General features: G+C 61.1%; 1 protein-coding gene across 1 annotated transcript; it reads left to right on the forward strand.

The window, feature by feature from the left end:
• Window positions 1-340: 340 nt before the first annotated feature.
• On the forward strand, window positions 341-16,039 carry LOC306957574 (RING finger protein 145-like; the record flags this gene model as incomplete). Its single annotated transcript, XM_079551061.1, has 10 exons — window positions 341-521; window positions 2,516-2,624; window positions 2,745-2,836; window positions 3,342-3,577; window positions 3,656-3,831; window positions 3,927-4,067; window positions 4,183-4,365; window positions 4,514-4,661; window positions 15,155-15,511; window positions 15,587-16,039. The coding sequence occupies 10 exons, from the start codon at window positions 341-343 to the stop codon at window positions 16,037-16,039; spliced, it is 2,076 nt and encodes a 691-aa protein (XP_079407187.1).
• Window positions 16,040-18,190: the final 2,151 nt, after the last annotated feature.

The raw sequence follows: 18,190 nt of genomic DNA on the forward strand, positions 1-18,190 counted from the left end.
GGGAGAAAGCGAAAGTGGCGGAGGGACCGTTGTAACGGCGGCGGGAGCGGGGCCCGCCCCGGCGGGAAGGCCGGCGAGAGGCCAGAGGGGGGCCGGCGCCTTTCTGGTCGCGGAGAGAGCGCCCTCCGCCGGGCCGGAGGAGTTCCGCGGGCAGTGCCATAAGGGGGGGGGTCCCCACCGTCCCCCTGGAGCCGGGCCCCGGGACGCGGGGACCCCCCTGCCCGCCTCGAGCGACGGGGCGACGGGGCGACTCCTCCGCGGGGCGCCCGAGGGCTCGGGGACCGCGCCGTTCCCCCGCGCCGGGGTCCCCCGTCCCCTCCTCCCGGCGGGACCCCCGGCCATGCCGCGGTTGGAGGCGGCGGCCAACGTGGTGCTGCGGGTGCCGGCGCTGGCCCTGCTGGACCTGCTGTACCGCTGGGACGCCGCGGCCGTCGCCGAGCTGCTGCGGCCCCGGCACGGGGACGGCATCAGCGGGGACGCCCTGCTGCGGCCGCGGGCACTGCGGGGAGCGTCCTGCGTGGGTGAGGGAGAGCGGGGCCGGCGGGCCTGGAGGGAGTGGGGGCGGCCCGGGGTCTGGGGGGGGACCGGGGCCAAAGGCCGGAACGCGTTGGAGGGGGGTGGGAGCGGCCTGGGTGTGCCAGGGCTGTGCCCGGGATGGGGGCACCCAGGGCTGACATGGGGACAGCGCAGGGCTGACATGGGGACAGCCAGAGCCCTGACATGGGGACACCCCAAGGCCTGGCCGTGGTGGGGCTGCTTTGAGGCCTGCTCAAGTTGGGGACGCGCCAAGGCCGGGCTGCCCTGGGGACAATGTGGGGACAGTCGAAAGGCCTTAACAGGTTGGCGTGCACTGGGGACACCCAAAGGCCTGGCTGCCTTTGGGGACATGGAGGGGATACCCCAGGGCCTTCATGTGTTAAGGCCACTCTATGGCCTACCCAGGCTGGGGACACCCCAAGGCCTGGCCGTGTTGGGGACACAGTGGGGACACCCAAGGCCTGGCCGTGCTGGGGGCAGCCAGGGTATTAGGGTGTGTTAGGGCCTTTCTAAAGCCTGGCTACACTGGGGACGCCCAAAGGCCTGGCTGCCTTTGGGGACATGGAGGGGACACCCCAGGGCCTTCATGTGTTAAGGCCACTCTATGGCCTACCCAGGCTGGGGACACCCCAAGGCCTGGCCGTGGTGGGGACACAGTAGGGACACCCCAAGGCCTGGCCATGCTGGAGCAGCCAGGGTGTTAGGCTGTGTTAGGGCCTTTCTATGCCTGGCTACGCTGGGGATGCCCAAAGGCCTGGCTGTGTTGGGGACACAGTGGGGACACCCCAAGGCCTGGCCATGCTGGGGACACAGTGGGGACACCCCAAGGCCTGGCCATGCTGGGGGCAGCCAGGGTGTTAGGCTGTGTTAGGGCCCTTCTAAAGCCTGGCTACACTGGGGACACCCAAAGGCCTGGCTGCCTTTGGGGACATGGAGGGGACACCCCAGGGCCTTCATGTGTTAAGGCCACTCTATGGCCTACCCAGGCTGGGGACACCCAAAGGCCTGGCTGTGTTGGGGACACAGTGGGGACACCCCAAGGCCTGGCCGTGCTGGGGACACAGTGGGGACACCCCAAGGCCTGGCCATGCTGGAGCAGCCAGGGTGTTAGGCTGTGTTAGGGCCTTTCTAAAGCCTGGCTACACTGGGGATGCCCAAAGGCCTGGCTGCCTTTGGGGACATGGAGGGGACACCCCAGGGCCTTCATGTGTTAAGGCCACTCTATGGCCTACCCAGGCTGGGGACACCCCAAGGCCTGGCCGTGGTGGGGACACAGTAGGGACACCCCAAGGCCTGGCCATGCTGGGGACACAGTGGGGACACCCAAGGCCTGGCCGTGCTGGGGGCAGCCAGGGTATTAGGGTGTGTTAGGGCCTTTCTAAAGCCTGGCTACACTGGGGACGCCCAAAGGCCTGGCTGCCTTTGGGGACATGGAGGGGACACCCCAGGGCCTTCATGTGTTAAGGCCACTCTATGGCCTACCCAGGCTGGGGACACCCCAAGGCCTGGCCGTGGTGGGGACACAGTAGGGACACCCCAAGGCCTGGCCATGCTGGAGCAGCCAGGGTGTTAGGCTGTGTTAGGGCCTTTCTATGCCTGGCTACGCTGGGGATGCCCAAAGGCCTGGCTGTGTTGGGACACAGAGGGACAGCCCAGGGCCTGGCCATGCTGGGGCCATGGTGGCCTTAGGGACCAGGCCATCCCCACAGCCAGCAGGTGCTGCACCCCCAGCTCTGTCCTCTTGTGTGCCCCGGCAGCAGGGCGGCCATTTGGGGGTGACGGCAGGGCAGGGCTGGGGACAGTGCCACCCTCAGAGTCCCATCTCATTCTCCTCTCCCACGTGAGAGAGGCCAGGGCACGGGGTGCTGAGCCCCCCATCTGCACTGGGGACGAGGGACACAGATGTGCAGTGCCAGGAGAGCCCTCAAGTGGCTGTAAGCCCCCCAGGTGGCTGTAAGCCCCCCCTCCGTCTCTGCAGGACACGTTGTGTGCGTGGTGCTGCTGGTGCTGCCCGTGCGCTCCCTGGTCAGGCTCTACCTCCACCTGCTCACCGCACTGCTGCTCTGCGCGGGGCACCAGAGGGCCAGGTGAGCCCTGCGTGGGGATGGGGGGGATCTGGGAGGGGGTCTGGGGTGCCGTGAGCGCTTTGGGGTGGGCTGCGGGGCGGCGTAGTGATGCGGGCTGGTGCTCACCTTCTCTCTGTGCAGTGATTATGTCCAGCGTGAGCTGGAGCGTGGCTTCCAGGGTGCTGTGTACAGCGACGTGGCAGAGTTTGGCCGCTTCACCACCGCCCTCGCAGGTGAGCTGGAGTGGGGGCAGCTCCCGTTGAGCATCCTGGGCCCCCCCCCCCCCCCGGTCCATGTCCCTGCTGGGAAGTGGCTGCAGGGTTTGGGGACGAGGCACTGCAGCGTCACTCTCCAGGCCTGGACGTTCTCCCCTTAGCAAGAAGTGGAAAGCAGCAAAGCTTTCAAGCAGCCGCTATCGGGTGGATCGAGCCTCCCTGGGTCCCCGAGCTGGGTCACTCGCACTGCTGCACATCCCAGGCATAAGCAGGGGGGGATCCAGAGGAGCCCCAGGGCCTTACCCTTGCCCCGGCCATCCCAGGGTTTGCAGGGGAAGGGCTGAGCCCCCCGGTGTCCTGCTCAGGCAGTCTTGGGCTGTTGCTTGTGGCTGAGCACCCCCTCTCCTGCTGTCTCCCCAAGCCCCCTGCCCTCGTTTCGAGCCAGTCGTGCCCAGCTGAGAGGTGGCCACGCTGGGGTCGGAGCTGTGCAGGGCCAACCCGGGTGGCCCCTCTTCCTCCACAGGCCAGGTCTGCATCTGCATCCTCTGTGCGTTACTGATGAGGACCCGGCACGCCTGGCTGTTTGCCGCCCCGCTGCTGCCCGTGCTGGCCCGGTTCTGCGGCTTCCCCCTCCATGCCCTCCCCATAGCCAACACTTTCGCCGCCATCCTCACCAGCACGGAGGTTCTGTTGGTGCTCAGCTCCCACATCCTCATCCCCTTCCAGCTGGCTGCCGCTGCCTGCCGTGAGATCTTGCAGGTAAGCGGGGCTGCCAGCTCGGCTGGCCGGATCTCCTGCCCTGCTGGGGGTGGATCACCGAGCCGCCCTGCCCTACAGGCCATGGAGCTGTACCGCCTGCTGGCGCTGGGGGTTTCTCTCTGGAGCCAGCTGTCCGTCCCCCTCCTCTTCCTCGTTTTCTGGCTGGTGCTCTTCTCCCTGCGCCTCTCCTCCTTCCTGGCCTCCTCCAGCAGCCCCGTGGCCCAGCAGGGGCTGCTCTTCGTGCTGCTCAGCAGGTAGGAGCCCCCCCCAGCTCTGCCTGCCCCCCGCCTGGCGATGGAGGAGGAAGGCTGGGCGCTGGCGGCGCCGTGCTCAGCCCTGTCCCTTGCAGCGTGGCCGAGTGCTGCAGCACGCCCTACTCCCTCATCGGCCTCACCTTCACCGTCTCCTACCTGGCCCTGGGGGTGCTCAACCTCTGCAAATTCTACCTGCTGGGCTTTGGTGCCTTCCAGAACGGCAACGTCATGCACAGGTGAGTGCGGCTGGGGACGTGGGGAGGGCAGAGGGGCGTCCCCTATGGGATCCCAGCGCGGGATGGCGGCGCGGGCAGCGCTGGGACCCCCGGCCTCACAGCCCACTCGGCGCAGGGGGGTGACGGAGGGAGTGACGCTGCTGCTGCTGGCGCTGCAGACGGGGCTGCTCGACCTGCAGGTCCTCCAGCGGACCTTCCTCCTCAGCATCATCCTCTTCATCGTGGTGACGTCCACGCTGCAGTCCATGATCGAGATCGCCGACCCCATCGTGCTGGCGCTCGGGGCTTCCCGCAGCAGGTACCCATCTCTGGGGGCTCACGGGGGGGGGGGGAAGAGCAGCCTCGTGCCCGCATCCCAGAGGACCGGAGCTGGGGACAGGCAGCCATGGGTGCTGCTGTGGGGGCACCCAGCCGGGAAGCGCCGCTGGCTGAGCTGCACCCCCCAGGAGCCTCTGGAAGCATTTCCGCGGTGTCAGCATGTGCCTCTTCTTGCTGATCTTCCCCTGCTTCATGGCTTACAAGATCGCGCATTTCTTCCACCTGGACTTCTGGCTGCTCATCCTGGTCTCCAGTTGCATGCTCACCTCCCTGCAGGTAGGACGGCTCCCCGCTCCACACCCTGCTCGTGTCCCATCACAGAATCACAGAATCACCCGGGTTGGAAGGGACCTCAAGGATCCCGTAGTTCCAACCCCCTGCCTAGCAGGGCCACCCAACATCCACATGTAGATCAGGTTGCCCAGGACCCCGTCCAACCTGGCCTTGAACACGTCCAAGGACGGGGCATCCACCACCTCCCTGGGCAGCCCGTTCCAGGGCCCAACGCCTCTCCTTGTAAAGAACTTCCCCCTAACATCCAACCCAAATCTTCCCTCCTTCCACTTGGATCCATTTCCCCTCGTCCTGCTATTGTCAGCCCTTGTGAAGATAGATCCCATACACCCCATGGACCCCATAGACCCCCATTCACCCCCATAGATCCCCAGAGACCCAACAGACCCCATAGACCCCCATAGACGCCATAGACCTCATTGAACCCCATAGGCCCCCATAGATCCCATAGACCCCCATAGAACCCTATACACCCCATAGACCCCCATAGACCCCCATAGATCCCCATAGACTCCCATGGACCCCCATAGATCCCATAGACCCCATAAACCCGCATAGAACTCCATACACCCCCATAGAACCCCATAGACCCCCATAGACCCCCACAGACCTCCATAGCCCCCATAGACCCCCATCCACCCCATAGACCCCCGTAGACCCCCACAGACCTCCATAGATCCCATAGACCCCCATAGACCCCCACAGACCTCCATAGCCCCCATAGACCCCCATCCACCCCCATAGACCCCCACAGACCCCATAGACCCCCATAGAACTCCATACACCCCATAGGCCCCATGGGCAGCCCGTTCCAGGGCCCAACCCCTCTCCTTGTAAAGAACTTCCCCCTAACATCCAACCCAAATCTTCCCTCCTTCCACTTGGATCCATTTCCCCTCGTCCTGCTATTGTCAGCCCTTGTGAAGATAGATCCCATACACCCCATGGGCCCCATAGACCCCCATTCACCCCCATAGATCCCATAGACCCCCCATAGAACCCATAGATCCCATAGACCCCCATAGAACCTCATAGATCCCCATAGACTCCCATGGGCCCCATAGACTAGACCCCCATACACCCCATAGACCCCCATAGATCCCATAGACCCCATAAACCCGCATAGAACTCCATACACCCCCATAGAACCCCATAGACCCCCATAGAACCCTATACACCCCATAGATCCCATAGACCCCATAGATCCCATAGACCCCCATAGACCCCCATAGAACCCTATACACCCCATAGATCCCATAGACCCCCATAGAACCTCATAGATCCCCATAGACTCCCATGGACCCCATAGATTAGACCCCCATACACCCCATAGACCCCCATAGATCCCATAGACCCCATAAACCCGCATAGAACTCCATACACCCCCATAGAACCCCATAGACCCCCATAGACCCCCACAGACCTCCATAGCCCCCATAGACCCCCATCCACCCCATAGACCCCCGTAGACCCCCACAGACCTCCATAGATCCCATAGACCCCCATAGACCCCCACAGACCTCCATAGCCCCCATAGACCCCCATCCACCCCCATAGACCCCCACAGACCCCATAGACCCCCATAGAACTCCATACACCCCATAGGCCCCATGGGCAGCCCGTTCCAGGGCCCAACCCCTCTCCTTGTAAAGAACTTCCCCCTAACATCCAACCCAAATCTTCCCTCCTTCCACTTGGATCCATTTCCCCTCGTCCTGCTATTGTCAGCCCTTGTGAAGATAGATCCCATACACCCCATGGGCCCCATAGACCCCCATTCACCCCCATAGATCCCATAGACCCCCCATTGAACCCATAGATCCCATAGACCCCCATAGAACCTCATAGATCCCCATAGACTCCCATGGACCCCCATAGATCCCATAGACCCCATAAACCCGCATAGAACTCCATACACCCCCATAGACCCCATAGACCCCCATAGATCCCATAGACCCCCATAGACCCCCACAGACCTCCATAGCCTCCATAGACCCCCATCCACCCCATCCACCCCCATAGACCCCCATAGAACCTCATAGATCCCCACAGACTCCCATGGGCCCCATAGACTAGACCCCCATACACCCCATAGACCCCATAAACCCGGATAGAACTCCATACACCCCCATATACCCCATAGACCCCCATAGATCCCATAGACCCCCATAGACCCCCACAGACCTCCATAGCCCCCATGGACCCCCATCCACCCCATCCGCCCCCATAGACCCCCATAGAACCTCATAGATCCCCATAGACTCCCATGGGCCCCATAGACTAGACCCCCATAGACCCCATAGACCCCATAAACCCGCATAGAACTCCATAAACCCGCATAGACCCGCATAGACCCCCATAGACCCCCACAGACCCCCATTCACCCCCATAGACCCCCATCCACACCATCCACCCCCATAGACCCCCATAGACCCCCATAGAACTCCATACACCCCATAGGCCCCATGGGGGCATAGACCCCCATAGATCCCATAGACCCCCATAGACCCCCACAGACCCCCATTCACCCCCATAGACCCCCATCCACCCCATCCGCCCCCATAGACCCCCATAGACCCCCATAGAACCTCATAGATCCCCATAGACTCCCATGGACCCCCATAGATCCCATAGACCCCATAAACCCGCATAGAACTCCATACACCCCCATAGACCCCATAGACCCCCATAGATCCCATAGACCCCCATAGACCCCCACAGACCTCCATAGATCCCATAGACCCCCATAGACCCCCACAGACCTCCATAGCCCCCATAGACCCCCATCCACCCCATCCGCCCCCATAGACCCCCATAGAACCTCATAGATCCCCACAGACTCCCATGGGCCCCATAGACTAGACCCCCATACACCCCATAGACCCCATAAACCCGCATAGAACTCCATAAACCCGCATAGACCCGCATAGACCCCATAGACCCCCATAGACCCCCATTCACCCCCATAGACCCCCATCCACCCCATCCACCCCCATAGACCCCCATAGAACTCCATACACCCCATAGGCCCCATGGGGGCATAGACCCCCATAGATCCCATAGACCCCCATAGACCCCCACAGACCTCCATAGCCCCCATAGACCCCCATCCACCCCATCCGCCCCCATAGACCCCCATAGACCCCCATAGAACCTCATAAATCCCCATAGACTCCCATGGACCCCCATAGAACCTCATAGATCCCCATAGACTCCCATGGGCCCCATAGACTAGACCCCCATAGACCCCATAGACCCCCATAGATCCCATAGACCCCATAAACCCGCATAGAACTCCATACACCCCCCATGGAATCTCATAGGCCCCACATAGACTCCCACAGACCTCCATAGCCCCCATAGACCCCCATCCACCCCCTCCGCCCCCATAGACCCCCATAGAACCTCATAGATCCCCATAGACTCCCATGGACCCCATAGACCCCCATTCACCCCCATAGATCCCCATAGACCCAACAGACCCCATAGACCCATAGACCCCCATAGACGCCATAGACCTCATTGAACCCCATAGGCCCCCATAGATCCCATAGACCCCCATAGAACCCTATACACCCCATAGACCCCCATAGAACCTCATAGATCCCCATAGACTCCCATACACTCCAAAGACCCCATAGACCCCATAAACCCGCATAGAACTCCATACACCCCCATAGACCCCATAGACCCCCATAGAACCCTATACACCCCATAGATCCCATAGACCCCATAAACCCGCATAGAACTCCATACACCCCCATAGACCCCCATAGACCCCCTCAGATCTCCATAGCCCCCATAGACCCCCATCCACCCCATCCACCCCCATAGACCCCCATAGAACCTCATAGATCCCCATAGACTCCCATGGGCCCCATAGACTAGACCCCCATACACCCCATAGACCCCATAAACCCGCATAGAACTCCATAAACCCGCATAGACCCCCATAGACCCCCACAGACCTCCATAGCCCCCATAGACCCCCATCCACCCCATCCGCCCCCATAGACCCCCATAGAACCTCATAGATCCCCATAGACTCCCATGGACCCCATAGACCCCCATTCATCCCCATAGATCCCCATAGACCCAACAGACCCCATAGACCCATAGACCCCCATAGACGCCATAGACCTCATTGAACCCCATAGACCCCCATAGACCCCCATAGAACCTCATAGATCCCCATAGACTCCCATGGGCCCCATAGACTAGACCCCCATACACCCCATAGACCCCATAAACCCACATAGAACTCCATAAACCCGCATAGACCCCCATAGACCCCCACAGACCTCCATAGCCCCCATAGACCCCCATCCACCCCATCCGCCCCCATAGACCCCCATAGAACCTCATAGATCCCCATAGACTCCCATGGACCCCCATAGATCCCATAGACCCCATAAACCCGCATAGAACTCCATACACTCCCATAGACCCCATAGACCCCCATAGATCCCATAGACCCCCATAGACCCCCACAGACCTCCATAGCCCCCATAGACCCCCATAGACCCCCATCCACCCCATCCGCCCCCATAGACCCCCATAGAACCTCATAGATCCCCATAGACTCCCATGGACCCCCATAGATCCCATAGACCCCATAAACCCGCATAGAACTCCATACACTCCCATAGACCCCATAGACCCCCATAGATCCCATAGACCCCCATAGACCCCCACAGACCTCCATAGCCCCCATAGACCCCCATCCACCCCATCCGCCCCCATAGACCCCCATAGAACCTCATAGATCCCCATAGACTCCCATGGACCCCATAGACCCCCATTCATCCCCATAGATCCCCATAGACCCAACAGACCCCATAGACCCATAGACCCCCATAGACGCCATAGACCTCATTGAACCCCATAGACCCCCATAGACCCCCATAGAACCTCATAGATCCCCATAGACTCCCATGGGCCCCATAGACTAGACCCCCATACACCCCATAGACCCAATAAACCCACATAGAACTCCATAAACCCGCATAGACCCCCATAGACCCCCACAGACCTCCATAGCCCCCATAGACCCCCATCCACCCCATCCGCCCCCATAGACCCCCATAGAACCTCATAGATCCCCATAGACTCCCATGGACCCCCATAGATCCCATAGACCCCATAAACCCGCATAGAACTCCATACACTCCCATAGACCCCATAGACCCCCATAGATCCCATAGACCCCCATAGACCCCCACAGACCTCCATAGCCCCCATAGACCCCCATCCACCCCATCCGTCCCATAGACCCCCATAGACCCCCATAGAACCTCATAGATCCCCATAGACTCCCATGGGCCCCATAGACTAGACCCCCATACACCCCATAGACCCCATAAACCCGCATAGAACTCCATAAACCTGCATAGACCCCCATAGACCCCCACAGACCTCCATAGCCCCCATAGACCCCCATCCACCCCATCCGCCCCCATAGACCCCCATAGAACCTCATAGATCCCCATAGACTCCCATGGGCCCCATAGACTAGACCCCCATGGACCCCATAGACCCCCACAGACCTCCATAGATCCCATAGACCCCCATAGACCCCCACAGACCTCCATAGCCTCCATAGACCCCCATCCACCCCATCCACCCCCATAGACCCCCATAGAACCTCATAGATCCCCATAGACTACCATGGACCCCCATAGATCCCATAGACCCCATAAACCCGCATAGAACTCCATACACCCCCATAGACCCCATAGACCCCCATAGATCCCATAGACCCCCATAGACCCCCACAGACCTCCATTGCCCCCATAGACCCCCATCCACCCCATCCGCCCCCATAGAACCTCATAGATCCCCATAGACTCCCATGGACCCCATAGACCCCCATTCATCCCCATAGATCCCCATAGACCCAACAGACCCCATAGACCCATAGACCCCCATAGACGCCATAGACCTCATTGAACCCCATAGACCCCCATAGACCCCCATAGAACCTCATAGATCCCCATAGACTCCCATGGGCCCCATAGACTAGACCCCCATACACCCCATAGACCCCATAAACCCACATAGAACTCCATAAACCCGCATAGACCCCCATAGACCCCCACAGACCTCCATAGCCCCCATAGACCCCCATGCACCCCATCCGCCCCCATAGACCCCCATAGAACCTCATAGATCCCCATAGACTCCCATGGACCCCCATAGATCCCATAGACCCCATAAACCCGCATAGAACTCCATACACTCCCATAGACCCCATAGACCCCCATAGATCCCATAGACCCCCATAGACCCCCACAGACCTCCATAGCCCCCATAGACCCCCATCCACCCCATCCGTCCCATAGACCCCCATAGACCCCCATAGAACCTCATAGATCCCCATAGACTCCCATGGGCCCCATAGACTAGACCCCCATACACCCCCCCATAGACCCCATAAACCCGCATAGAACTCCATAAACCTGCATAGACCCCCATAGACCCCCACAGACCTCCATAGCCCCCATAGACCCCCATCCACCCCATCCGCCCCCATAGACCCCCATAGAACCTCATAGATCCCCATAGACTCCCATGGGCCCCATAGACTAGACCCCCATAGACCCCATAGACCCCATAAACCCGCATAGAACTCCATAAACCCGCATAGACCCGCATAGACCCCCATAGACCCCCACAGACCCCCATTCACCCCCATAGACCCCCATCCACCCCATCCACCGCCATAGACCCCCATAGACCCCCATAGAACTCCATACACCCCATAGGCCCCATGGGGGCATAGACCCCCATAGATCCCATAGACCCTCATAGACCCCCACAGACCCCCATTCACCCCCATAGACCCCCATCCACCCCATCCGCCCCCATAGACCCCCATAGAACCTCATAGATCCCCATAGACTCCCATGGACCCCCATAGATCCCATAGACCCCATAAACCCGCATAGAACTCCATACACCCCCATAGACCCCATAGACCCCCATAGATCCCATAGACCCCCATAGACCCCCACAGACCTCCATAGATCCCATAGACCCCCATAGACCCCCACAGACCTCCATAGCCTCCATAGACCCCCATCCACCCCATCCACCCCCATAGACCCCCATAGAACCTCATAGATCCCCACAGACTCCCATGGGCCCCATAGACTAGACCCCCATACACCCCATAGACCCCATAAACCCGCATAGAACTCCATAAACCCGCATAGACCCGCATAGACCCCATAGACCCCCATAGATCCCATAGACCCCCATAGACCCCCACAGACCTCCATAGATCCCATAGACCCCCATAGACCCCCACAGACCTCCATAGCCCCCATAGACCCCCATCCACCCCATCCGCCCCCATAGACCCCCATAGAACCTCATAGATCCCCATAGACTCCCATAGACCCCCATAGATCCCATAGACCCCATAAACCCGCATAGAACTCCATACACCCCCATGGACCCCATAGACCCCCATAGACCCCCATAGAACCTCATAGATCCCCATAGACTCCCATGGGCCCCATAGACTAGACCCCCATAGACCCCATAGACCCCATAAACCCGCATAGAACTCCATAAACCCGCATAGACCCGCATAGACCCCATCGACCCCCATAGATCCCATAGACCCCCATAGACCCCCACAGACCTCCATAGCCCCCATAGACCCCCATGCACCCCATCCGCCCCCATAGACCCCCATAGAACCTCATAGATCCCCATAGACTCCCATGGACCCCCATAGATCCCATAGACCCCATAAACCCGCATAGAACTCCATACACCCCCATGGACCCCATAGACCCCCATAGAGCCCCATAGAACCTCATAGATCCCCACAGACTCCCATGGGCCCCATAGACTAGACCCCCATACACCCCATAGACCCCATAAACCCGCATAGAACTCCATAAACCCGCATAGACCCGCATAGACCCCATAGACCCCCATAGATCCCATAGACCCCCATAGACCCCCACAGACCTCCATAGATCCCATAGACCCCCATAGACCCCCACAGACCTCCATAGCCCCCATAGACCCCCATCCACCCCATCCGCCCCCATAGACCCCCATAGAACCTCATAGATCCCCATAGACTCCCATAGACCCCCATAGATCCCATAGACCCCATAAACCCGCATAGAACTCCATACACCCCCATGGACCCCATAGACCCCCATAGACCCCCATAGAACCTCATAGATCCCCATAGACTCCCATGGGCCCCATAGACTAGACCCCCATAGACCCCATAGACCCCATAAACCCGCATAGAACTCCATAAACCCGCATAGACCCGCATAGACCCCATAGACCCCCATAGATCCCATAGACCCCCATAGACCCCCACAGACCTCCATAGCCCCCATAGACCCCCATCCACCCCATCCGCCCCCATAGACCCCCATAGAACCTCATAGATCCCCATAGACTCCCATAGACCCCCATAGATCCCATAGACCCCATAAACCCGCATAGAACTCCATACACCCCCATGGACCCCATAGACCCCCATAGACCCCCATAGAACCTCATAGATCCCCATAGACTCCCATGGGCCCCATAGACTAGACCCCCATAGACCCCATAGACCCCATAAACCCGCATAGAACTCCATAAACCCGCATAGACCCCGCATAGACCCCATCGACCCCCATAGATCCCATAGACCCCCATAGACCCCCACAGACCTCCATAGCCCCCATAGACCCCCATGCACCCCATCCGCCCCCATAGACCCCCATAGAACCTCATAGATCCCCATAGACTCCCATGGACCCCCATAGATCCCATAGACCCCATAAACCTGCATAGAACTCCATACACCCCCATGGACCCCATAGACCCCCATAGACCCCCATAGAACCTCATAGATCCCCATAGACTCCCATGGGCCCCATAGACTAGACCCCCATAGACCCCATAGACCCCATAAACCCGCATAGAACTCCATAAACCCGCATAGACCCCATAGACCCCCATAGATCCCATAGACCCCCATAGACCCCCACAGACCTCCATAGCCCCCATAGACCCCCATGCACCCCATCCGCCCCCATAGACCCCCATAGAACCTCATAGATCCCCATAGACTCCCATGGACCCCCATAGATCCCATAGACCCCATAAACCCGCATAGAACTCCATACACCCCCATGGACCCCATAGACCCCCATAGAGCCCCATAGAACCTCATAGATCCCCATAGACTCCCATGGGCCCCATAGACTAGACCCCCATAGACCCCATAGACCCCATAAACCCGCATAGAACTCCATAAACCCGCATAGACCCGCATAGACCCCATAGACCCCCATAGATCCCATAGACCCCCATAGACCCCCACAGACCTCCATAGCCCCCATAGACCCCCATGCACCCCATCCGCCCCCATAGACCCCCATAGAACCTCATAGATCCCCATAGACTCCCATAGACCCCCATAGATCCCATAGACCCCATAAACCCGCATAGAACTCCATACATCCCCATGGACCCCATAGACCCCCATAGACCCCCATAGAACCTCATAGATCCCCATAGACTCCCATGGGCCCCATAGACTAGACCCCCATAGACCCCATAGACCCCATAAACCCGCATAGAACTCCATAAACCCGCATAGACCCGCATAGACCCCATAGACCCCCATAGATCCCATAGACCCCCATAGACCCCCACAGACCTCCATAGCCCCCATAGACCCCCATGCACCCCATCCGCCCCCATAGACCCCCATAGAACCTCATAGATCCCCATAGACTCCCATGGACCCCCATAGATCCCATAGACCCCATAAACCCGCATAGAACTCCATACACCCCCATGGACCCCATAGACCCCCATAGACCCCCATAGAACCTCATAGATCCCCCTAGACTCCCATGGGCCCCATAGACTAGACCCCCATAGACCCCATAGACCCCATAAACCCGCATAGAACTCCATAAACCCGCATAGACCCGCATAGACCCCATAGACCCCCATAGATCCCATAGACCCCCATAGACCCCCACAGACCTCCATAGCCCCCATAGACCCCCATGCACCCCATCCGCCCCCATAGACCCCCATAGAACCTCATAGATCCCCATAGACTCCCATGGACCCCCATAGATCCCATAGACCCCATAAACCCGCATAGAACTCCATACACCCCCATGGACCCCATAGACCCCCATAGACCCCCATAGAACCTCATAGATCCCCATAGACTCCCATGGGCCCCATAGACTAGACCCCCATAGACCCCATAGACCCCCATAGATCCCATAGACCCCATAAACCCGCATAGAACTCCATACACCCCCATGGACCCCATAGACCCCCATAGACCCCCATAGAACCTCATAGATCCCCATAGACTCCCATGGGCCCCATAGACTAGACCGCTATTGGGGAAGGCGGGGGGACGCCGGGCAGGGCTCTGCAGGCCGGCTCCCAGCAGCAGCACGTGTCGCACCGCCCCGCAGGTGATGGGCACGCTCTTCATCTACGCCCTGTTCATGGTGGAGCTGCTGCAGGACGCGCCGTTGGAACGCATGGACGAGATCATCTACTGCGTCAACGCCGTGAGCCGCGTGCTGGAGTTCCTGGTGGCCGTGTGCGTGGTGGCCTACGGCACCTGGGAGTCCGTGTTCGGAGAGTGGAGCTGGATGGGAGCCTCGGTCATCATCATCCACTCTTATTTCAACGTCTGGCTGCGCGCCCAGTCGGGCTGGCGGAGCTTCCTGCTGCGACGAGAGGCTGCCAAGAAGATCAGCTCCCTGCCCAGGGCGACGCGCGGGCAGCTGAGGGACCACGACGACATCTGTGCCATCTGCTTCCAGGTGAGCCCCTCTGCGAGGACCCCGTTCTGCCCCCCGGGTTCCCGGCACCGGGTGACGCCTCCTCCGTGCCCGCAGGACATGCAGGTGGCCGTCGTCACCTCCTGCCACCACTTCTTCCACGGCGCCTGCCTCCGCAAGTGGCTCTACGTACAGGACACGTGTCCCATGTGCCACCAGCGGGTCACGCCGGCGGCCGCCGGGGAGGATGGCGGCGAGGGCGCGGCGGCTCAGCCGGCGCCGGGGGACGGAGGAGCCGCAGCCCGGCCCCGGGAGGACGGACCGGCCCCGGGAGAGGCGCTCGGCGGGGTTTGCCTGGATGACGGGACCGGGGTCTGCAGTCCCCGCCTTCCCGCTCGTCCCGACCCCCCCGCTCCGGAGGTCCCACCTCCCAGCCCTCGGCCCGGCGCCGTGCCCGGTGAGGACGGCCCCCTCCGGCGGGGCGCGCTGCAGCCGGCGCCCTCCGCTGCCGGCCCTGGCCTCGACGCGGGGCGCAGCCAGGACAGCCACGGCGACCACCGGCCCTCGTAGCGCAGCCGTGCCCCTGCAATGGGGGGGGGGGGTCTCCAGGCCCGCCGGGACGGGGCTCCCCTCCTTGGGGCCGTGCAGGGAACGCGGAGCCGACCGAGCGGAGCGCCAGCACCGTGCAGCTCCGGGACTCGTTTTTTTTTTGCAATAAATCCGGAGTTGAAGCCGCTGCAACCGAACTCCTTCGAGCTGCCCTCGATGCCGGCCGAGACCCCTCCGTGGGTAGGAGGGGGCTGCGTGCAGCCCCCCCCCCCCCCCACAGCTCTGCCCGGCGCCGGTGCCTTGGCAGGGTTTTGGTGGCACGGTTGGCGCGGTTCTGGTACGGGTTTGGTGTCGGAAGGACGGCACGGGATGGCGAGGGCTGGGCGGGGGTCTGGGCAATCCGAGCTGTCCCTGCCTGCTCTGCCGCCGAACCCCATCGCCCCTCTCCTGTCCCCGTGCCAGAACGGCACCGTGGGCTCCCTGCGCATCCAGCTCGGCTTCAGAAGCACCGGGGCCGGGGCTGCAGCCCCATGGGGGTCCTCATCCCCCGGTGGTTCATGAGGGCAGGAGCCAGGATGCGAGGAGGTGTCCCAGGCGTGAGGCCCGGCCCTTCTGTGAGCACGCAGCCCTTCTGGAAGCCCCTTAAGCTGCCTGGAAGGGAGAGGAGGGAGAGTCCCAAGGGCCCGGACCCCCCCCCTTTCCAGCTCAGCCCCACCCCGCACTTAACCTGACGCCGCGTCCCAGCGGGGCCCGCGCAACCCATTAGCAGGAGGGAGAGAGAAGCGCTGATGAAACGCCATTTGGGGCGAGGCAAAGAGCGGCGAGACCCTCCTCCCCCCATCCTCCAGCCCTGCGCTGCTGCCCCCAGAGCCGCGCGGGGCTCAAAGCCCTCCGTGCCCCTTTGGCGGAGCGCTGCGGTGCAGGGCAGGGAGGGGATTCGGCCCTGGGGGGCACCGGGGGTCCGGGCGGGGGGGGGTTGGGGTAAGGATGCAATGGGATGCGGTGGGGTCCTTCCTTCCCCGGGGAGCAGCGATGGGGGAGCTCCCCGTGCCGCTTTTTGGGGCTCTGCCCCTCTGAGGTCCCTGCCCACCTCCCCATAGGCAGGGCGGCCCCCCCGCTGCCCCCCTCCCCCTGCAGCCACGCTGCCTCCATTAGGGCCCCATCGCCGGAGCCGTGCCAGGGAACGCGGCTCCCCGTGGGCTCTGCCTGCGTCCCCTGGGCACCGCCTGGAAGCGAGGGCTGGGGGGGGAGCTGTTGTGGGGCTGGGGGTGAGGCGGGGGTCCCGTCGGTGCTGCCCGGCCCTGGGATCGCACAGCTGGTAATGCGGAGCAGGAATGGGGGGCTCTGAAGGGAGGATGGGGGGGAGCCGCAACGTGGGGGGAGAACGGGGGTATGGGGAGGGATGGTGGGGTGGGGGGGGGATAAAGGGAGGGAGGGGGATACAAGGAGGGAGGGAGGGAGGGGTGTAGTGGGGGTGGAGGAAAAGGGATAAAGGAAAGGAGAGGGGGAGGGATGGAGGGAGAGAAAGAGGGGTGGAGGGACAGAAAGAGGGATGGAGGGACAGAAAGAGGGATGGAGGGACAGAAAGAGGGATGGAGGGATAGAAAGAGGGATGGAGGGACAGAAAGAGGGATGGAGGGAGAGAAAGAGGGATGGAGGGACAGAAAGAGGGATGGAGGGAGAGAAAGAGGGATGGAGGGACAGAAAGAGGGATGGAGGGACAGAAAGAGGGATGGAGGGATAGAAAGAGGGATGGAGGGACAGAAAGAGGGATGGAGGGACAGAAAGAGGGGTGGAGGAACAGAAAGAGGGATGGAGGAATAGAAAGAGGGGTGGAGGAACAGAAAGAGGGATGGAGGAATAGAAAGAGGGGTGAAGGGATAGAAAGAGAGATGGAGGGATAGAAAGAGAGATGGAGGGACAGAGGGGTGGAGGGAAAGAAAGAGGGATGGAGGGATAGAAAGAGGGGTGGAGGGACAGAAAGAGGGATGGAGGGATAGAAAGGGATGGAGGGACAGAGGGGTGGAGGGAAAGAAAGAGAGATGGAGGGATAGAAAGAGGGATGGAGGGATAGAAAGAGAGATGGAGGGACAGAGGGGTGGAGGGAAAGAAAGAGGGATGGAGGGATAGAAAGAGGGATGGAGGGATAGAAAGAGAGATGGAGGGACAGAG

The sequence above is a fragment of the Tetrao urogallus genome (assembly GCF_951394365.1).
Source record: "Tetrao urogallus genome assembly, contig: scaffold_218, whole genome shotgun sequence".
Taxonomy (NCBI): domain Eukaryota; kingdom Metazoa; phylum Chordata; class Aves; order Galliformes; family Phasianidae; genus Tetrao; species Tetrao urogallus.